This window comes from Sceloporus occidentalis, unplaced genomic scaffold, assembly GCF_023333645.1.
Source record: "Sceloporus occidentalis isolate IW3139 unplaced genomic scaffold, rSceOcc1.0.p SCAF_7, whole genome shotgun sequence".
NCBI classification, from domain to species: domain Eukaryota; kingdom Metazoa; phylum Chordata; class Lepidosauria; order Squamata; family Phrynosomatidae; genus Sceloporus; species Sceloporus occidentalis.
Genome location: NW_028316987.1, coordinates 85,016,265 through 85,040,137, shown reverse-complemented (window position 1 = coordinate 85,040,137; position 23,873 = coordinate 85,016,265). Strand labels below are relative to the sequence as shown.

At 41.2% G+C, this 23,873-nt stretch overlaps 1 protein-coding gene across 1 annotated transcript in view; it reads right to left on the bottom strand.

Moving 5' to 3' along the window:
• The window catches only part of VIPR2 (vasoactive intestinal peptide receptor 2), a 63,911-nt gene extending 40,933 nt beyond the window's left edge, over nt 1–22,978 (bottom strand). The window contains exons 1-2 of the mRNA XM_089533542.1: nt 22,740–22,978; nt 11,566–11,668 (exon numbers count right to left, since the gene is read on the bottom strand). Coding sequence (XP_089389668.1) covers nt 11,566–11,668; nt 22,740–22,793 — 157 coding nt within the window. The 5' untranslated portion in view covers nt 22,794–22,978. The remainder of the gene's footprint in view (nt 1–11,565; nt 11,669–22,739) is intronic.
• Nucleotides 22,979–23,873: the final 895 nt, after the last annotated feature.

The following is a 23,873-nucleotide window of genomic DNA, read 5'->3' as shown; positions in this document are numbered from 1 at the left end:
CCTCTTGTGCATACAGTCTTTATTCATCCTCTTGCCATAGTGTGTGGAACTATTATTATATTATTATTTTATTCATTTATATCCCACCTTTTTTCCAATAATGGGACTCAATGTGGTATTTATTTCTTGCCTGCCTCTGCTCATGGATCAAGGTGAGGAGCAACCACAAATAAACAATGCACAACATCAATTAAATCACACTAATTAAAACATGCAACAGGAAATAAAACATACACATCTAAAATTCCTAATTTAAATTTCATATTTTAGAAATCATTTGGATAAGCCTGCTAGAAGAGACTGCTCTACAATGCTATCTTAAATTCGGACAGTGTAGTCAGCTGTCGAATCTTTTCCGGCAGGTCATTCCGCTATCGAGGTGCAGCTAAAGAAAAAGTTCTCTGGCTGACACTTGCCAACCTAGTCCTGGCTAACTGGAGTAAACATCTGCCAGAGGACCTGAGTGAAGTAAAAACTATTAAAATTCATTAAAAAACTATATACAGACATGGAACAGCATTAAAAGCCCATCCCAGTCAGTTTCTAAAAGTCTGACAGCATAAAAATGTTTTGACATGCTGGCAGAAGAAAAGCAAGGAGGGGGACATCATAACATCCCTCAGGAGGCAGCTCCAAAGACTGGGAGCAACCACCAAGAAGCCCCTCTCCCTTTGTTCCTACTAAACAAGCCGGAGAAGGTATTAGGAAAAGAGAGAAGGGCTCTCCTGAAGATCTTAGTGCTGTATTGGGCTCATAAGAATGTTACACATACTAGAAGTCTGTTGTACAGAATGATTCACAATTGTGTGTTGTGGGGGATGTCATTTGTGCCTTCCAAATCTCACCAACATACTGGCCTGGGGCCTCAAATGTCTGTTAGACTCCATCAGCCTCCTGTCAGACTTTGAGTCAACAATTATTATTAATATTATTTTTCTTTAAGAAGGAATAGAAAGCATGCCACAGATTGCTCTTCAGCTCCCAGCCACTTGGCCATCTGTCCCAAGAAGTATTCCCCGAAGACTCTTCTTTTCCCCAGAGAGATGGGAAAGCTGCAGGGGTATTTTCAGATTATGATTATCTAGGACAGATTTGTCAGCAATGTTAATATAAGAGCCTGTGGATTCAGGCTTCATTTGTATAAACATCTTGCAATCTCAAGATCAGCCTCTTTCCCAGATGGATTTTGTCACCATGGGCAAATCACTGTTCCCCATCCGGGTTTAGTTTGTAACCACACGTTTAGTCTGTAAAGCTACAATAATTGTTGTTATTGTGTGCCTTCAAGTGGCTTCCAACATATGGTGACTCGTATTTGCTTGGCAAATTTGTTCAGAAGGGATTTATTTTTGCCTCCCTTTGAGGCTGACAGTATGTGCCCAAGATCATCCAGGGTATTTCCATGGTGGAGTGAGAATTTGAACCTTGGTCTCCAGAGTTGTGGTCCAATGCCCAAACTACTACAGTGCAGTGGTTCTCTAAAGCTGCAATAATACGGAGTATGATTTCTGGGCTTTCGAAGCAGGATGACATAATTCTAAACATTCTAGAGTCATTGAGAAAAATTGCAGTTATCTTTGGGTAGATGCAAAGATACTGCAATATGGAAAAAAACAATTTTGGTTTTGCCATTGCCATCCTCTGAGGCTGAAAGATTATTAACCCCTAAAAAAGTTAGTCCCTATTTCTGATGGTGCATTCTTAAAATCTGAGCCAGAAATGAATTAGATTCCATTTATTTCTCCCACTCACCTGGTCCCCAAAGCACCAGGTATGATCCTCTTAGACCCCTTCTACTTATTGATCTGGTTCTGCAACAACAGGCTCCAGGCAGTCCTCCTTTTTTGTTCCATTTCAGTACAATGTACCATGTACCACCCAGGAAACAGTTATAGTTGGGAAAATCAAATTTGCCCGACCACCTTGCTTTTGGTGTGATGCATAGCAAGGTGTTGGAGGTGGAGGCAGGTAGACTTCCCACTACAGTTTCCACTGCTAGAGGATCCACCTGTTAAATACACAGGAGGGGAAGGGGTTTGGAAGGTCATAATAAGGTATACTGTATATACTCGACCCTAAGTCAAAAACGTACGCCTTAACATGGACCCTAAAATCCTAGGTTGACTTATTTACTGGTCAGTGCAGTAATACTGCTCAGAAAGGTCCTAAAAGAGGTACCGCCCCAATGCTCCGCTCTCCCTGCCTTGGCAGTGATCTCTGAAAGAGCTGCCTCGGCAGGGAGTGTGTGTGTGTGTGTGTGTGTGTAAGAGGTGATTCCCCTCTCAATCCAGTCTTAAAACCTTCCCTCCCCCGCACATCTTCCTTCTCCCTCTCTGGAGCTCTCCTGCCCACCAAACACCCCATTTCCCTCCAGTTCATTCCCTTCTCAATCCAATGCTAAAACCTTCTTCTCCGGTGCCAGGGAAGTGGTGTTAGGTGGTCAGGAGAGCTCCAGAGGAGAAGGAGGGAGGGAAGTGGTGCTTTCCCCCTTTACATCCTTTATTAAATGCCCCTAAGTCTTATCCTTTAAGGGTCATATCAAAATTCATGACTTTAGCTCCCTTGACTTATACACAAGGTCAACTTATACACAAGTATATATTAGAAGTGCACAAGGGGCAAATAAAACTTTGGAAACTTCTTGGGAAGAGTTGCAAATCAGACACTATTTTGTTCCCAGTTACATCACTGGGAGCATGGTGGGGTTCAAATAGAGTAACTTGTCAAGGGTTAGGGGGTGAAGGGTTTTTTTTGGAGGGGAAGGGATTAGCACAATTATGAGCCTATGTCCATCACTAGCATGGGAAATTTCACATCTATGTGCCATTAACATGCTCTGAATCCCAGCTACATGGTCAGAATTCCTATTAATTTGTTTTATGATACCAGTGCAAACCCCTAAAGGAGAATCCAGTCCACATAATAGTATTTCAGGCCAGGGTTCCCTTTTCCTTCCAATCAGTTTCGAGCCAAAAGTAGCATTAGCAACCTGACATAAAGGAATCTTTAAAAAGACAATAAATCTATTTTTAAAAATAAAATAAAATTTGGCAACAGTGGTTATTATGCATATACTGAAAAATGAGTAAAACTCTGGCTCCAATGGATGAATAATTCATAGCCGTGGTAAAGGACAGACAAATAAATTACTTTTGCTTCAACACTCTGCTTTGGATCTGACCCAGAGATGAAGGGCAAAGGTCCACACTTCCCTCACTAGTGGAAAATATAGTTCTGAAAGATGTTGTTAATTAAATTTGCCTTTTTTCATGTGCATATACTGTCAGGGCTGGGCTGTGGGCAGCTTACTGGAATGAGCCAGGACCAGAGAACAGGAGAAAACAGAGGGCAAACTAGGAGTAAGGAAACAGAATCATATTGCTGAAAGGGACCCCAGGGGCCATACAATCCAGTATCCTGGCAGTGCATGAATTCACTGCTACCCCTCCTCTCCCGAGAGATGGGAATTCAACCTCTGTTGCAGGAGGTCCGCTACCTTTCAAGCGAGTCTATTCCCATTATCAAACAGCTCTTCACATGAGAAAGTTCTTCCTAATATTAACTGGAATCACTTTTCTTGTCATATGAACCCATTGGTCCAGGTCCAGGTCTCTGAAACTGCAGAATCTTGTTCATCTTCTACATGACAGCCCTTCAGATATATGAAGATGACTATCCTACCATTTCTCAATCCCCTCTTCTCCAGGATAAACGTAACCAGACACTTCAATCCTTCTCTTGTAGGGTTTGGCTTCCAGAGCTTTCCACATTCTTGGTCACCTTTCCCTGGACACCTTTCCAGCTTGTCAATATCCTTCTGAAACTGTGGTGCCAAGGAATAAAGAGAAAGTCCAGAAACACAAAATATGCTAGGGCTCAGGTAGATCTTGTTGCTCAAGCAAACCACACCTGAGACATGACGTCCTCAGCAGTGCTAGGAAGCAGTCGGTCTGTTGACCATCCGGATGGGATCAGTCAACCCAGAACCATGCTTTTCATTGGACAGTACAGTTATGTAGCTCTGGGGTGTCACCTAGTGTGGTCCGCACCTCCCTAGTGATGCCACTGCAGTGATGATTAAATGGGTGGCTACAATTCATTGGCTCACCACTTGTGGTAATAGTCAGCAGTTCTACATGCCACTTGCACACAACTTGGGTATTTGTATTTATCTATTACAAATGTGTTGGTAAGAAGTGAGGGGGGGGAATTAAACAGTCAGTAACTACAAAGAGTTCACTACATCCATCAGCAAAACATACAGTTATAATGCTGTCTATCAAGGTTTCAAGGCAGGTTGAAAGCTCATGCCTTTTACCCTAACTGGATTAAAAATAAATTCCAACAGCAAACAATAACTTCTATAGATACCTCATGCTAGGGCCGAACAATCAAACATTAGTGCCAACGCACATAATAATAAAAAGATTCATTAGAAAGATACACCCCATATTATTTCATGAGGACAGCCAAAATTATTACAATGAAGCTGGTTGCTGTCAAAAGAATGAGAAAATCGTTTCAGGCTTGATTTGTGTATATTTTTGGCAATTAACTTATTGTTATACAAAAAGTTGGAAACAAGGGAGAAAAATCCAAAAGCAGTTTATCATTATGGAAAGATCTGTTTTGCTAGTAGGAATTACTGGACACAAATACTGCACTCAGTGTAAATGCTAAAACCACAAGTCTATAAACATACCTTTTGGATATCGCTTGCTAGCACTTGGAACAATTACTTTTTTTTTTACTACAGCTCCCAGAATTCCACATTCAGGATGGTCTTCTTCCACAAATTTTATTGAGTTTTTCATTCCATGAAATACAGCTTTTACTTTTGCAGATTTGATTCTTCATGGATTTGACTGATATGTTCTCTCTAGGAATCTCTAGGTCTTCCAGCATGACTCTGCTGTGGGTTGACAATAGAGTTAAACTGAAAGACTTAAGGGTTTCTTTTCTAGGCATTTGTAGATCCTCCAGTAAGATTCTATGGTCAACATCTGGCTGATGTTGAGCACAGTGTTGCACTGGAGGACCTATAAATGTCTAGAGAGTTATCCTCTTATGTAAAATACCCCAGTGGTTTCTTATTTGTGTTTTTTCCACTTTCACACAGGCTCTATGTCCTAATCCCAGTGAATGTGGAGGACCCACTATTTTTTCAAAACAATTGACCACTCTTATCTCCCAGTAAAAGTGAGAGATCCTTTCCAAACCACTAAGCAAGAATGGATACCAGCACAGTCCTTGCACTTCTAAACTCTACCAACATCCCAGCTGGCAGCTCATCAACACTTCTAAAATGGTTCAATTCCTGACCGGAGGAGCTAAAGACACCATCTGGATTTCACTGTTTTAAAAGAAGCTGCTTGTTGAGTCACACTAGGGAGGAAAAAAAACACCCTTAAGAGATACAAACATGTCTGAAAGCAGCATGATGCAGGTAAACTATAGTGCCTGCCTCCAGAAGAAGAAACCCAAGATGCATGTGCACAGAAATAAGCAGTTGCCCCTTAAGTAGTGTTGTAACAAAACAACTTAGTGTAGTGGTTGGGTGTTGGACTATGGAATTTATCACACGAGGCACAAGTGGAAGTATAAACAGTGATTAACTCATGATAATCCCACAATTGTGCTAATGGTTTTCACATGACATCATATTCAAAACACTATTATCCCATGAATAACCTGTGATAATCCTACAATTTCGCTAATGGTTTTCACATGACGTCAAGATGAAATGTGATTAGTGTCCATTATCCTGTGAATAACCAGGCAAGAAGCAGCAGCAAATCATTCTTTTTGCTGTTTATTGCCTGGTTATTCTTTGGCTATTCATGTGAAAATGGCTCTTGTGCTAATCTCATTTTAATCATATTTAAATAATTTTGCATGATTTTCATGGGTTAATCACTGTTTAAACTCCACATTTCCCCCCGTGTAATAAATACCTTTGACTCTGGAGACCAGAGTTTGACTCCCCCTTCAGCCATGAAACCCACTGGACCACTTTGATCACGTCACATACTCTCAGCCTCAGGAGAAGGTAATAGCAAACCACCTCTGAACAAATCTTGTCAAGAAAACCCCATAATAGTTTCACCTTATGGTGGCCATGAGTAAAAAAAAAACATGAACTACAACAGCAACAACAACAAGCTGTGCAATTGCTTTGAGAACAATAAGGCTTTCTCCATCTTCATACAACTGTAATCCTAAGCAAACCAACACGGCACAAAGTATCATGGAGTACATTGTGACTTTCCTCCAATTAAACATTCAAGGACATAAGGGTGTTTGTATTGCTCCAGATCTTGTGACTACCAACCACATTTTGATCCTGACATCTATTAGACATACCAGCCAATCCATACAGTGTTTTTGACCAGTGGCAAATCATAATAGCAACATGACTGCATTTACATTTTAATCAATGAGCCCCATTACAGTTGTGATGGCTGCGCTAAAACCATCATTTGTATGGTTTATAAATGGAACTCATTAGGGACTGGAGGTCACAGTCCTCCCCTGTACTTTCCTAGCATTTTCAATGTCTCTGGAAAATGCTTGATGCTGCAATCCTTTGCATCTAATCCAGTCAAAAACATCAAGCCAACTATTATTGCATTCCATTTCTAGTTCTCACCTTTTATTTATTTTGGCAATTCCCTTAAAATCTGGTTAGATTTCAGGGATTTGTAAAAGAATAAAAAGACAGACATTCCACATTTCCTCCCTCCTGCTACATTCCAAGCCATCTCATTTTGCATCACTCTTTTGTCTTTAAAGAGACCAATCAACCCAAAAAGAAAAGTCTAGAAAACCTCTTGACAGACTTCTGTCTCTGTTGAAGAAAAAAGCCCACAGAAAACACAATGTCCACCTATAAAGCAACACAATGGTGGACAAAGTGGGGAGAGTTTTTACAACTTACATACATTGGCCTCCTAAATGCAATACAGGTTACTTCTGAATAAACAGGCATAGAAGTGCCCTATTTAGATTAGACTGGGGAAACAAAAATTCAGATCACTACTCAGTTGTGAAGCTGGCTGGATAGTAGTACCAAAAAAAAGTGTGTGTGTGTGTGGGGGGGGGGGACCCACCAGAATCCACGCAATTCTTAACTAGCAAGTGCTAGACTAGGGTTTATGAAATCATACACACAAACACACACAGGGCTTTATCGCTCAGCATTTTAAACCGACCAGCCTCCCTGGCTAGAGCCAGGACACAGGATGGAGGTGGGGATTATCGCACATTAAATAACCATCAAACCACCGGACACCATCATCCCAGGTCTCAGCCAGGTCCAAGCCATGCTCCATCAGCACTTTTTAGAAGTAGGAAAGTTTTCAGACTTCTAAAAAGTGCTGGCGGATTGCAGCTTGGACCCGGGCTGATGGCAGCTGGAGGTTCGACAGGGATTTAGTGTGCGATAATTTCCACCTCCACACACACACCTATTGATTAAATTTCTGTAGCAACATGCAAATAATTATTAATATTATGTTTTTCTACTGCAGTCTAATAGAAAGGGATATACTCATGTATAAGTCTAGTAATTTTAGTCAAAAAATTGACCCTAAATCTGGGGTCAATTTAATATTATTATTATTATTATTATTATTATTATTATTAACCTTTATTTATAAAGCGCTGTAAATGTACACAGCGTTGTACATACAATCTTTTTAATTAGATGGTTCCCTGCCCTCAGGCTTACAATCTAAAAAGACATGACATAAAAGGAGAAGGGAAAGGTGGTGGGGCTATCCATAAGTCAATGTAAGTACTGAACTTTAACTCATTCACATATATATATATATATATATATATATATATATATATATATGGAGCCATTCTCTTTCTCTGACTAAAGTGTTAAAAGCTGAGAGTTTAGTCCATCCTGGGAGAACTAAAAAGAAGCATGGATCCACTCTGTTCTCTGAGCCATCTAGCCTTTAGGATGAGCACAAAAAGTAATGCTTACCAGAATACTGTACAGTTCTTTGGCTTCATTTTCCTTTGTTTCATCCTTTACATCCTTTGTTACATGTCATATTAAAATCCATCATTTTGGCCCAGAACTGCCCTCAACTTACACATGAGGTCAATTTAGAGTTGAGTATATACAGTATATATTATTGCATATGCTCACTGGATGACAGGGACCAGCCGCTGTAGCTTTCAACCTAACCTGCCTCACAGGGTTGTTGAGAGGATAAAAGCTGGGAAGAACCAAATTCTTGAACATAACATGGACTACAAATGCAACAAATAACTTTTGAAACATAATTAAACTACTACAGAATAGAAGGGCATTTAAGTCTTGCCACATTTATCTATCATTAGGAATTTCTTCTAGGCTTTAGTTGCTTCCTAGTGTTACCAGCATTGGTGCCTTAAAATCCTAAATGTGTATGACTTTTCTTCTGATGACCCTATGCAGAGAGCCTGATGGGATACCTGACGTAGAGTTCTCCATCACTGCAAGACGGACAGGTCACGTAGGCTATTGAAATATAGATCAAAGAGGCCCAGATAGGAGTTGCCAACAGAAAAGAGTCATTTACACCTTTGAGGCAGATTTATGGCCAGGATGCTTTGCCAGGCCAGAACCATTCTCACCTTGAAGACTTCTATAGATCAAGCAATTTTTAATATGTAGATTGCCTTTGCTTTGAAATGTGGAAACAACTCTTCGCCTGAGGCAAGATTTTGTCTATTTAAGGTCCCTCAAATCTTTTGTCTATGTTCCATGTTAGAATTCAGACACGCTTCATGTCAGTCTGAGTTCTGATATAGTTCCAATCCACTCCCCCTGCTTCCTTCCCCTCCGTGTTGCTGAGTCTTCATCAATCTGGACCTGGAGCACCGCCAATACAGGTGAATATAACCATTAGAAAGCCTCATGTTATCTATCCAACGCTAACTTACTATATTCCTGAGTTCTTGGATGATTGTGTGAGTGTATGATTGTCTTATGTGTGAATGAATAATAAACAGTATTCAGTTTTCATAAAACTTGTCTCTGTTGACCTATTACCTTGGCTACCTTCGTATACATAGGATAGAGACCGCTCCTCTGTTTGAGCTAATGATAAATTCCCCAGACCAAGGTCTCCTTATTTACACTAGTTTATGTTTCTAATTGGCTATCAATCCATGTAAACCTTTTTTAAAAAAATATACAGAACATTAAGTTTTTTAAAAATTAAAAAATCTACAGGGCTCTTTTAAAATCTTGATTCACAACACCCAGAATGATCCAATTCATTGCGATTTGTCTGGTTGTGTTTTCCCCCCCTTACATCGTCACATATGTGTTTACTTTTCCTTTTTGAAGCCCCTTGTTATATTTATTGCTGCCTCCTGAAAAAGAATGAAAGATCTTTTATTTACAGGATTAGCAGATGGCCTTGGTTGAAGCACTTATTCATGGAAAATGTCACACTTCTGTATTTGCTTTCTGATAAACTCCACTCAGCTTTTTGATAAAGCTCCACTTTGAACATTAGGGAAAAAATAATAGCCACAGATAATTTGCGTAACTTTAAAGAAGACCATGAAGACACTGAAATAGTGAAAGATTTTCTATACCTTGGTTCAATCATTAATCAGAATGGAGACTGCAGTCAAAAATCAGAAGACTATGACTTGGAAAGGCAGCTATGAAGGAACCAGACAAGATCATGAAATGTAAAGACTATCACTGAATACTCAAGTTAGGATGATCTATGCCATCGTATTTCCTATTTCTATGTATGGTTGTGAAAGTTGGACAGTGAAGAATGCTGATATGATGAAAATCAACTTATTTGAAATATGGTGCTGGATAAGAGTTAGAGGGATACCGTAGACTGCTAAGAAGACAAATAAATTGGTTTTACAACAAATCAAGCTTGAATTCTCCCTAGAAGCCAAGATAATTAAACTGAGACTGTCATACTTTGGACATATAATGAGAAGACATGACTCACTAGAAAAGACAATGGCGGGATACATACCGCCATTTAGTACGTATAGAATACGTACAGTACTAGGGTTAGGAAGGGGCGGTGCTTCCGCACCCCCCTAACCCTAGTACGTATCCTATACGTACAAGATGGCGGCGCCCCTTCCACATGGGCGCCGCCATCTTTGCGTATCGGACGCTGAGCGTCCGTACGCATCGCGCCGCTTGTGACGTAGCGAGCGCGCCCCTGGGGCCTCGCTACGTCGCAAACGCGACGGTAAAAGAAGCTCCATTTTGGAGCTTCTTTTTCGGTCCGCGCGGGAGTCGGGCCGTCTGAAGGCTCCGGCTCCCCCACGGACCTACTGGCGGCGGCGGCAGACCGCCGCAAAGCGGCGGTCTGTACCCCGCCAAAGATGCATGATAAGATAGAAGGCAAGTAGGAAGAGAAAGAGACTGCATTCCAGGACCAAACACATCTGAGAAAGTAGACTGAAGTTTACGAAAGCCCATGCTACCAACTTCTTTCTTTCAGTTAAGTCTCAAAGGTGCTAAAAGACCTCTCTACATACTGCATTCCAGACAGATAGACTCAACCAAGGAAGCCACAGCTCTGAGTCTTCAAGACCTGAGCAGGGCTACTGACCATAGAGTGACATGGAGGTCTCTCATTCATGGGGTCACCGTAGTCAAAGTCCACTAGAAGGCAGCTGACAACAGAAAACACTCTGCTCAACTTGAACTGAAAGTTATCATAAGAGAGATAGAGTAGAGACAGATGAATGGGATACTCACTATCCCATGTAATCTCCTTAGCTCCCCCACCCCTATCGTAGTTTATTGATTCACAGTTGGATTTCAGAAAAAAAATATTTAAATGCTTTTAATTTCAATTTTTAAATTAAAGTTTAATATGTAGCATTGTCTAGTCCATGGGTTTTTAAAAATATATTATACATTGTATTAGTTGTATTTCGTTCTAAGCCTAAACTGTAAACAACCTTGGGCCCCATTATTGGGATGAAGGAAGAATATTAAATAAACTGGATTATTTCCGCAGTGCGGATGCAGCCTTCCTCTTCTCCTCTCTCCTCTGCTCTGCAGGAGTACAGGCTTCTTCCACCAGAATTAATTTAGTACAAAGTACATTGAAGTCTGTTTGCAAACTATGGCAGGCAACATACGGCTGACAGGCAGGAGGAAGAGGAACAAAGATTCTTCAAAATGATCTGGGACTGCAGAGGACTACCTATGACAATTCTGGCTGATCTGTGGCTATTGTTATGCACTGTCTTTTCCAGCAACCATTCAACATAGAAACAAACACAAACTCACACTGAATTACAGTTGGCTGTCTGTACCTGCAGATTCTTCATCCATAGGTTCAACCACCCACGGCTTGAAAATATATATTTTTAAAATCCAAAAAAGCAAAGTTTGATTTTGCCATTTTATACAAGGGACAGCATTTCACTATACCATTGTATATAATGAGACTTGAGCATCCACACATTTGGGTATCCATGGGGCAGGGTGTGTGTGTGTCCTTGAACCAAACCCCATTGGATACCAATGGCCCCCTGTACTGTTTTCACACATGTTCATACCTTTAAATCCTGATGTTCTGGCATTCTTTAGGAGCTCCATACACCTTATTTCTTCTTCATGAATTTCCAGCAGCAATCTGCATTCCGGGTGAATGCTACTCACCTGTTAAATTAATAGAGGAAGCCATTTAAAAAGATTCTGATTTTACATAAAGAGGAAAACTGGCATTGTTCTGCAGAACCCAACATTTTAACATTGTAAGACTAAGAAATATATGTTGACTTTGTGCAGGAATTAATACGATCATTGTGACAGGAGCTAAAGGGAAATGAACTCCAGCAGTATCTGGATGGTCACCAGTTGCCTAGCCCTGATCTAACATACTCAAATTCATCATTTATATTATCTCAGCAGTTCTTATATGAGTTCTTATAAAAGCAATGCCTCTGTTACTACTTTCACATTGCACTGTGTGGCTTTACTTTTACCAGACATCCGTTCATCACACCTGCCCCTTCCCCACCACCTCTCCTTTCTCCTTTTGTGTCGTGTCTTTTTAGATTGTAAGCCCGAGGGCAGGGAACCGTCCAATTAAAAAGATTGTATGTACAGCGCTGTGTAAATTTACAGCGCTTTATAAATAAAGGTTAATAATAATAATAATAATAATAATAATAATAATAATAATAATAGTGATTCATTCAGTCTGCAATCTCTATCTCTACAAAGATCAAAAACATCTAGCCTGAGATTTTCTATTTTATTCCTCCATTATTATTATTTATTGCATCATCTGGCCTGAAGATGCAGCAACATTCAAAGGTTTGCACACTTTGCTTGGTCATGGATTTTGGATTTTGGTTGGTCCTGATAAAGATCCTGACTATGGATTTTGTTTTCATTTATGAACTCCAACAGCTAGCTCTGGGTTCCTCTCTTAAGTTATGAGAAGTTTACCTAATATGTGGCAGATGCTGTTTTGACTGCTTTGGCTTGAATACAACTATTAGTATTAGAACAGACAGTTTTGGTTTTTGTTGAGAATCTGAGACATCCTCAAAATACGTTGAAGTCTAGAGGAAAAGTTCCTTGATGTCCATGTGATAACATAAATTTAATAAGAGTTTGCTGTTGTTTCTCACTGTAATTGAGAACTATCTGATAAAGCAAGGTGAGGAGGATGGACACGCAGACATGCATCATTACTTGATCCCAGGTCTTCTGCCAGGGCCCTGGGGTCATGAGATAATGGGTTACCCAATGCTTCCCACACATAATGCTTCCCACATGTGATGTTCAACTGTTACTCCTTTGTGGCTAGAGGTATTGAAGTGTATTGATTTTGTATTAGAAAAAATCTTTGTCATTTGTAGATGCACATGTATTTTAAAATGATATTCATGTGACCTGATGTTATCTGATGGCCAACTGTGGTCGGAATCTGGTGCTTTCACTATAGACTTTTAAAAGAGGGAAGCTCCAATGTTGGAAATATTCATGATCCATTATTCAGGTCAGAGGATCTTATTGCTTAGCTGTACTTTAAAGTATATTTGACAGATATCAACATAAAGATCTGGGAACACATGGTCTATTTATATTGATGTATATACTCAACAACATTAATATATGTGGAGTCTGGAGGCCCATTCACACTACGAAATAACCTGTTGTAAAACTGGGTTATTTCTGCAACGTTCCCACTGGCCTTGAATACACCCAGTGCCATTTGCGGGGGGTCACAGAAAAACCCTCTTAATTTGATACTGGGTCCTTAAGCATATCTTTTTTTAAAGGTCCAGAGCAATCTGGATCTTCGGTAGTGTGAGTAAGCTACCCAATTGATCTGGATCATGGGAATTGTTTCCAGATACAGAGGTGCCTCCATGTTGATCGAAGTGGTGCATGCATGAATGCCAAAGAGGATTTAAATGCCTCTGAGAGATTCAGTCATGTTAAATGTAGTGGGAACATCAACCCTGTACTGCGTCATCACAGAGATCCGGATCTCCGCAGGACAAAAACGTAAGTGTGAATGCCCCTTGAGAATTCATAGCAAAGTTAAGATGCAAATCACAGGCTTTTTTTGTTTACAGCTCTGTTATCTTTGGTACCATGCTACATTTATCACATTTTCAGCACATAAGAGTCTGAAAAGCTGGACTTCAAATCAGGCAGTCTTGTTGTTCGCTGTGTATGCCAGATGAAACAGTGGCACCATCCTCTTCTGTACAAAAGAAATAGTTCCAAACGTTCTAAAGTGAACAATGCAACTCAAGGTGACAATCACTAGGCACCACAGGTATACTCCATAACGTTGATTGGAGTGACCTGAAGCTTTTGTAAACCAAGGAAACACACTTTTTTTTTTATCAAGGGTCAAATTACTCATCTAACTGTTTTGCCTGAAACAGTTTTGCCTGAAAATCCTAAATGTCTGGATCTTAATATGATAACATTTAAATATTCCATTTCCTTCTAGATTTCTTATTTTCTAGAGGTTGAAATGCTTCAGAACACAATAGTTGTAACTGCATGATGGAAAACTCAGTTCTTTCGTGAAAACTATTCTGTTGCTCCTTATGTTAATTACGGGAAGACCTCAGTTAACAAAACCTCTGAAAAAGAAACACCTTTACACAAAGGGTGCATCTATACTGTAGAACGAACACATTTTGACAATATTTTAACTGCCACCGCTCCATCCTACAGAATCCTAGGATTTGGAGTTTGGTGAAGCACCAGTAGTCTTTGGCAGAGAAGACTAAAGAACTTGTAAAACTACAAATCCCAGGATTCCATAGGATATAGCTACATCATATGGTGTCAAACTGTGTTATTTCTGTAGTGTAGATGCACCCAGAGTCTTGCTAAGCTCACTTAGCCTCCATTTTTGTTCTCCTCAGTTTAGCTGGAAACGATGCTTAAAAAGGGACTAACAACATTGCATTTTATACCCGTCTACTTCAGATGGAAGCATCATGGGCTTCAAAAGGACGTACTCTCTCAGAGAACTGGGTGTAAAATTGCAGCCATATCAGTGGGCAACCTCGGTTTCTCCTCCAAGGAAAGTCTTCCCAGTCTGTGCAAAACATTTACAAGTTAATGACCAGAACTAATATCAAATCAGGCTTCCCAGGCTTTAAATAGCCTATTATCTCAGTCATGATCAGGAATAAGAAGAGAAACCTCATTCTGGTTGGGGAATTTTCACAGGACAGATTATGTCCAAGCAACATCTAGAGGGCCATAGATTCCCCACCTTTCTATAACTGGTGTAGACCCTGTGGCCATCCAGATGTTGGACTGCAACACCCATCACTTTTGTCGATTGGCTAGCCAGGATTCATGGTTGCTGTGGATTCTCTCATCCTTTGCTGTCCTAAGCATTGCTGAATTTCATAAGTGTTTAGCTGGGGGGAAAGATGTCAGCGTACCAATCCCTCATACTACCTTCTTTTTCCAGGTATACTTCTTTATTTACAAATTTGGAATGGATAGCTCAATCCTTCTTATGATTAATTATAGTGGAGGTCACAGAATCAACATATGAAATGCAGCTTCACATACCACCAGTGAACTTGAAATCCTAAAGCAACTGTTTGCTAAGAAAAGGAGCCTAAAAATATCTCTTCTTTCTTCAAAAATCTTTCTATCTTAAATCACATGTTTCAATCTTCTCTAAACAAGGATTTTGCAAAGATGCCTGGGGCATTCTCTGCCAGCTCCATATTGGCCATGGCCAATGCCTAGTTTAAGATAGGCAACATGCTTTCTTTATGAATATTCCTTGAATGTCACGTTGTGTAAGAGCATTTGTTTTTAACAAATGAACCAGTTTAATTCTTTTGCACATAAGAGAAAACAGGAGGCCTTGAGGCACTGAGTGATCTAACATTATACCAAAGCTGAGCTTACTATAAGGAGTGTTTGGGATTTGGAGGCTTCTCCTTTTGCATGTTTATCAATCAGTCATTTCAGTAAGTAAGGAGAAGAGACTGGTGCTACAAGCCATAGGGCACCATTAGTTAAACTGCCATCATTAAGATTCAATAGGACTAAAATCACTCAGAGACAAAACAATTTGACAGCAAACTAACATTATTGGTGGGCATTATTTATCAAGTTAGTTTAATAACAGGTGGTCCCTGACAGAATTCATGACTGTCAAATCTATCAGTGTGTTCCCAACCAGATGCATGAACTGAATAGAAATGCAGTGATTCACAGTAACTACTTTAGGGTCTAGTTTTTTGATCCACAGAGGGAGGATGTCCCAATTTTGCACATGTCCTTCCCTATGAACAGAAAGACAGGAGAGAGAGAGAAGGAGAAATCCACCATCAATGACATACCCTTCAACATTTCACAGATGAAAACCAAGCCATGTCTGGCCAAGCAACATCAGAGTATGCTCAGCATGGTAAAAGTTATGAGGAAGAACACAGAAGTAGGAGAGACTGCAGCAGTTTAGCATTTACATTTCTATACCACTCAATAGTGAACTCAGCACTCTCTAAACAGTTTACAATCTGTAAACCAATTGCCCCCAACAACTGGGTACTCATTTTACCGACCTATGAAAGGATGGTGGGCTGAGTCAACCTTGGAGCCCTGGGATCAAACTCACAACCTTGTGGCTGCAGTACCAGCATTTAACCACTGTGCCACCAGGGCTCCTTTACCTTTGCCTGAATTTACAGTGAAGGGCAATCAATCAATCAATATCAATCAATCAAGATTCTGTTCCTCCTCTCCTCACTCTCTGCTGAATGCAAATTGTCTTTTGTAGTTTAAACTGAGTTTGAGGAACTGAAGTACAGTAATCTGAGGGGAAAGGGGGAAATGGGAATCAACAAGAGAAACTGGGACATTTTAAAAGCAGCTCAAAAAGTGGGATGGCAGAGGATTAAATAGGAACAGTCCTGTCAAATTGGGACAGTTGGGGAGCATGGAAAGAGGGATTTACGCAATTGCAATTGATCAGCAAAGGCAGTGGCTCCCTGTGATGAAGAAGGTTGCCAACACTATCCTGCCCATAGAATAAGGCACACTAGCCAAGCAAAAAGGCAGGCCAAGATTAGAGTGTGATGATTCTGTCTATCCATAGTGGCAGCAACTTCCCTGATTTTAGCTGCAGCAAGAAACTAGGCCGGTGGGATCTAAAAGAAAGTGTGCAGGAGTATAAGCCACATATTGTCCACCCCTGCCAGAAAGGACTGCTACAAGTCATCAATGGTTTCCAAACTTTGGTCCTCCAGATGTTTTGGGCTTCTGCTTTCCGAATTCCTAACAGTTGGCCAAGCTGACTGGGGCTTCTGGGAGCTGAAGTCCAAAACACCTGGAGGACCAAAGTTTGGGAATTATTGCACAATGCTCAACTTCTTCATACGTTCATAAGTGAAGTACAAAAAGTGGACATTTGGCGAGTAAAACCCAGAGCTATTCATATCTTCAAGCAAGGGCTTTGGGCCATTACACATGTAAAGCACATCTGGGTTTAATATTAAGCATTCACACAACTAAGTGCTTCAGCCCATCAATGCTCCCTGAACAGCACACCTGCATGACACCCTGTATTTCCCAACACAAGTAGTTTGTATTCACAAACTAGTGCCTCATTCTGGACTTTGCCCTCTGAGCAAAAATTGCCTATTTGAATCTTCAGCGCCTTAGTGAAGCTCACTTCTCTATTCAAGCATGGTCTTAAAAAGTCAGAATGTAAAACATCACGTTAGAATGACTGATTCAAAAGACATTCCCAAACAAAATGCAATTGCCTACAAGGCAAGGATGAAAGTGAAAGGGCAGCTAGCCTACAAGAGGGGAAAAGCCAAGGAAGGTCTTGCAAAGAGTTTTTGCCTGTTTAAAAAGATTCTATATAATCAAGAGGACAAAACAATTGTTCATTGTATCCAAGGGGGAGATTACTAGGAGCAAACATTAGCATCCCTTAGTCATACCGTTTGTCTCAAAACTGGATAGAATTGCTTTTATTATCTGTTGATGAATAATTGTATTAATTTTTCCTTTGGAACCCTGCTGATAAACTCAGTAGCAGCCATAAGAGAGGAGGGAGAATATTAAGTGGGAAATCCTTTTTAAAAGAAACAACTTCAATAACAGAAGGTGCTCATCATGCAGATATGAAAATCCTTCTGTTACATTTTTTAAAAATAAATTCAGAGACATGTTCTTCTCTGTTAGTCATGTCAGTCTGGAATATCGGTATGTAAAGGGATTTTGTAGCACCTGTTAGTCTCAAAGGTGCTACAAGGCCCCTTGGTATACTAGTTTTTTAAAATAACATTCACCTGGAATCTTTATAAGATTCACCTGGAATCTTTAAGAAATACTTCAGTTTTTGTGCCTTTGGGGAATTTTCCTGATATGAAGTGCTATTTTATTTAAATTGTTCAGTAGTGTAATAAAAACTATAGCCTAAATTCAGTTGCTAGTCCCAGGTAGAGGAGATCCTTGAAACACTTACTGGATGGCAAGCCAATACTGGACTTATTGATATCCAGATGATTCAATGGAAAAGCACTAGTTGGGACAGGCAACTGCATTTAATCACATACTACTATCAAATGCCTTTGATATAAATGCTGTATTTTATCCTTCCAGTGATTCCCCAATTTTGATTCTCCAGGCATTTTGGACTTCAATTCCCAGGATTCCTTAACACTGGCTAGGGTGCCTGGGGCCTCTGGGAATTGAAGTCCAAAATACCTGAAGAAGTGGTATAATGGAGCCAGAGCACACATGGTTGAAGACCCAGAACTTTTCTTTTTATTAGCAAGGACACCACCACTTTCACCAGAGATTCTCAGACTTTGGTTCACTAGGTAATTTTGGACTTCAGCTCCCAGAAGCTCTAGCCAGCTTGTCCAATGGTCAGGAATCCTGGAAGCTGAAGTTCAAAACACCTGGAGGACCACAGTTTGGGAACCACTGATCTACACCTTAGTTCAGATATCAGCCAAAATGGAGACTGTTGTCAAGAAATCAGAAGAAGGCTATGATGATGGACAGCTATGAAAGAACTAAATAAGATCCTCAAGGTGTATCATTAAATACCAGATTTGTGGTAATCCATAGTATGTCTGGTGTCCATGTATGATTGTGAAAGCTGGAGAGTGAGAGAAGTTGACAGGAAGATCTACTCATCTGAAATGCGTTCTAGAGGAGGGTTCTGTAGAATTTCTGCTCAAATACATGGACCTTAGACCAAGCCAAGCCAGAACAATCAACTAGAAGCCAACATGACTACCTGAGGCTATTGTACTTTGGACATATCATAGGACAACGTGTCACTGGAAAAGACGATAATGCTCAGCAAGTTGGAAGGCAGTAGGAAAAGAGATAGACCATATTGGAGAATAATTGAACTAATAAAAGAAGCCAGAACCTTGAGTCTTTAAGATCTGATAAGGGCTATTGATGACCTGGGCTCTGGGAGATCTCTTATTCATATGATCTCCACAAATAAAAGCCAATTTGATGACAAGTAGCAACCAATAATGACATCTATCACCCCATGGACTCTGAGCTTCACTGCAATCCTCACAATACCTAGAAAGAAAATGTCTTTTCTGAGCTATCATTTCTGTTCTCACTCAAAGTATTTGAAGATGGCTTTACAAAAGACATAACTGTGGTACAAATCAAAATGGCTAGAAATTATTTTTGGTCAATGCAGCCACTTTTGGAACCTCTGTGAGGATGTTCTTCTAGGCACTATCCTGGTGAGGGCTTGATCTTCTGATTTTACCACTATTCACACATGCGACTAACAGCAACAAAAAAGGATAAATAAGATGTTTAGTATCATAGGAGGATTCCTTGGAACACAGACCTGAACAACATCAGGATTGGGATCCATTATGATTTTCACTTTATCCTCTCCAGATCCCATCTACTTTGAATCTGCTCCTGCACCCACCACAGAAATATTTAGAAAGACATAACACTTTATCTCTCTGCATATATATATATATTTTATCATTTGCCCATAACTTTTACTCTTTCACCTCTGTCATCTAGAAATCGCCTTCTCTTGGCCAAAAAAATTCCTTTCCTTCCGTGCCTGGAATATTTCCCCTCAACAAGGTCTTAGACAATGACCTCTCTCTCACACACACTTCAAATCCTTCCTCAAAATACATATTTTTCTTTTGAAGTATTTCCCTCTCCCTCAGCCCTCATCTCCAGTACAAACAAAGTTATAAAGGCTTAAGCTATATATTTATGTGCAAGGGATGTCTAACAAAAATGGAAAAATGTTGAGCAGTGGAAAAGTTATTTTGAGGCGTCAGGTCCCAGAATCCTCAGCCAGCATGGCCAGGGGATTCTGGAAGTTAGAACTCCCCAAATGTAATTTTTTTCATGTTCTTGAAATAAGATGGAAATAAACACTCTGGCCCAGTATTCCTTCTCTGAGCAAACTGGCTGCACCCACACTACATAAATAATCCAGTTTGACACCACTTTAACAGCCATGGCTCAGTGCTATGGAATTCCAGGAATTGTAGTTTTGTGAGACATTTAACCTTCTCTGTCAGAGCACTCTGGTGCCACAGCATGCTACAATTCCCAGGATTCAATAGCATCAAGCCATGACAGTTAAAGTGATGTCAAACTGGATTATTTCTCCAGTGTGGATGCAGCCAAGGAGAAGCAATGGAATAGGAGGCACAACCATAGCACCATCTAGAAATCACAAACTTCACCCAAAGCATCACCTTTCTCATATTATATAGTCCAGAACCCTTGAACCAACATTATGGCTGCACCCCCAACTGCAGAAATGAGCTAGTTTGACACCACTTTAACTGCCCTTGCTCAATGCTATGGAATTCTGGGAACTATAGTCTGTTGTGGCACCAGTGCATTCTGGCAGAGAAAGGTCAATGCTTCACAAATATACAATCCCCAGAATTCCATAGCACTGAGCCAGGGCAGTTAAGAGGGGTGTCAAACTAGCTCATTTCTGCAGTGCAGAAGCAGCAAAGGAATGTTGGATCAAGGGTTCTGGACTTCTGCAAAATAGAATTTCCACTTCCAAGTAGAAATGGAGACCGAAAGAGTTGGAAAAACACCATTTTTGTAACGATTTGATGTTGAGTAGAAAAGGGATGTTGGGGCTGTCGGAGGTATCCTGCATTAAAGGATCGTGAGTAGGCAGCCCATAGATATATTTGGCATGGGGTCTAGGCAGCTTGCAAGTATGACTGGTCCAGAAAGCATGATCACAGGGAGGACGGCTGTTTACAGCAGGGATGATGCATTAATTGATTAATTGGCTTTCTGTTTTATCCTGACCTTCCTCAGTCTCTTGCAGGACAATCCAGAAGTTTATCACAATGGAGAAATACCTTAGAGGATTTCCTAGGTGATATGCATGATTCTCCAAGTATGCCATGGAGAAATGTGTCTTGAGCTCCTTCTTCCTCTAACTCCAACCTACAGGATCTTTGGCAAATTCCTCTCCAAGCAAAAGTGAGCCCACCTTTCAATCCATTTCCTTACAAAAATGAACTTTGCCAGTTAGAGCTGCACTTATTCCAATTAACATCCTTCCTTCCCATCCCTCAGGCTGCATCCGCACTGCAGAAATAATCCAGTTTGACATCATTTTAACTATTATGGTTCATTGCTATGGACTTCTGTGAACTGTAGTTTGGAATGCATTCCTCATTGCCCCTAGCCAGAATCTGAGATGATCTCAGATGTGGTGAAGTCCAATAATAGATGTATTAGATGTAATAAATGCATCTAATAAATGTATGAAATACATACATTTCGATGGAGCAATGGGGAAAGACTGCAGTCTTAAGACTGCAATCTCCATTGACCCTGGCCAGCATAATAATGACCAGGATAATGGTTGGACTGTAACTTTTCTGGGCCCTAGGCAGCACAGTCACTGATCCAGTGTGGTGGAGTGGTTTAAGCGTTGGACTACGTCTCTGGAGAATATAGGATTCAAATCCTGACTTGGCCATGGAAACTCGCTGGACAACTTTGAGCAAGTCACACTCTCTCAGCCATGGAGGAAAGCAAAGGCAAACTTCTTCTGAACAAATCTTGGCAAGAAAAATCCAGCGGTAGGTTCACCTGAGAGTGGTCACAAGTGGGAAATGACTTCAAGGCACACAGCAACAAAGCTAATGGTCTCTTCCAACCCCATCATTCTATGAACCAATGATCAGGGATGATGGGAGACGCAGTCCATCAGGAGGTCTCCCCCACACTCCACCTCTGCCTGAACCATTTCAACGGTATCAGTCCTACCCACAACCAGAAACGCAAAATTTGACATCCTTCTGGTTAGTCCCTGCCGGAATAAACCCATTCAATGGGAAATCAACATGTCATTCATTCTCAGGGATTCAATGGGAGATTCAGTCTCCTCTAGTCAGGATTAAAATGGGATTTAGGCCAAAAAGTGTTTCTCGGCTCTTTGAATACATTGTGAGCAAAGTGAAATAGTAAGTCTAATCTACTCTCATGGCTGGACAGAGAGGAAACTGAGAAAGTCCTGCATGCACCTGTAGGATGAAATCCCAATTGCATGTTTGCACACCAGTCCAATGGGTTTCTGGGCATAATAATAATAATAACAACAACAACAACAATAATATTTTTTATTTGTATACTGCTTTTCCATAGATCAAAGTGGTTTACAGACATGCATGCAACGGGGACATCTGTCCCTACTGCCATTTTATTATGGGGTTCATTCTCTGATCATATCAAGGATGATAAACTATAGGGTACTGATACATGGATATTCATCCTGTAAAGAGCCACCTTCGTGTAGCGGTTTGAGCATTGGACTCGGACTCTGGGTTCGAATCCCAGCTTGGCCATAGAAACCCGCCGCATGAGCCTGGGTGAGTCACACTCTCTCAGCCTCACTTCCCAGAATCCCATAGCATTGAGCCATGGCAGTTAAAGTGGCATCAAACCAACTACACTTCCCAGGATCCCATCCCTCTGGTGCCACAATCAACCACCACTCCCAGAATTCCATAGCCTTGAGCCAGAGCAGTTCACACGGTATCAAACCGGGTTAAATTTGCAGTGCGGATGCAGTGCCCCACTACAGAAATAAAAGCTCTTTTGACAACCCTTGAGCCCTCCAGAGTTCTGGGATGTGTAGTTTGGGGAAGCACTCCCCTGCTCTGTCAGAACAAGTTAAAGCGGGATCGAACCGATTCATACTCACCAGCCCCCAAATCCACGAAGTGAAGAAGAAGAAGAGGAGAGGGAAGTTCAGCATCTCTCTCTCCTCCAGGGATGCCAAAGGGAGGCTCAGGTCCAAGAGGCTGGGAGATGCTCTGGGTTCCAATCGCTTCCTAAAAGTCCGGGATTCCTCCAAAGGGACATAAGGGCGCAGTGGAGACGCGTCCGGGTCGAACGCGCTTCAGCGCCGCGCGGACAGTTCTCTCCCGCTGCAGCCGCTGTTCCCCCTCGAAGCCAAAGCGAGGAGCCCTCCTCCTCCTCCAGCTTTTCTACTACTCCTTGGGCTGCTCCGCCTCCGCCTCCTCCTCCTCTGCTGCTGCTGCTGTTTCCAATGCCTCCCTCTCCAAACTCCACCAAGGAAGCAGGCATTGCAACACTTGGGACTCTAAGGCCCATGTTCCCCCTCCTCATGTTGGCTGGCTGGCTGGCTGGGGATGATGAGTTGCAGTGACCAGCAGGTCCTCCTGTCTCAGCATAGGTCTTCCCACTTCAGACTTCTCTCTCCAGGAGGGAATCCACTGTCCACAGTGTCCTCCATTTTGAGTAGGACTAAGAAGCCTGGGTTTATGAATTTAGGAATGTATTACATTTGTTATACATTTATGAATTTATGACCAGGCGTCCTCCTTTTCCAGGACATTGTCTTCCATTTCAGCCTTCTTTCTGAAGGAGGGATTCCACAATGTCCTCCATTTGGAGCAGGACTAGGATGAATTTATATTTATCCAGGGTGACCAGCTGTCCTCCTTTTCCAGGGCAGATCCTCCATTTCCTCCTCACTTCAGGAGGAATTCCCAAATGTCCTCCATTTGGAGCAGGACTAAGTAGCATGGCCCAGGCATCCTCCTTTCTCAGACCATGTCCTCCATTTCAGTTTTCTGTCCAGGAGAGTGTCCTCCGTTTTGAGCAGGGCTGAGAAGCCTGAATTGAAATTAATCACAGGGTGACCAGACGTCCTCCTTTACCAGGACATGCCCTCCATTTCTGCCTTCTGTCCAGGAGGAATTCCACAATGCTCTCCATTTTGAGGAGAACTTAAGAAGCATGAATTCTTATTTCTATGAGTGTTTTTAGCTTTGTTTTGGTCATGCCCTACATTTTTCTTTGAAGGTCCCAC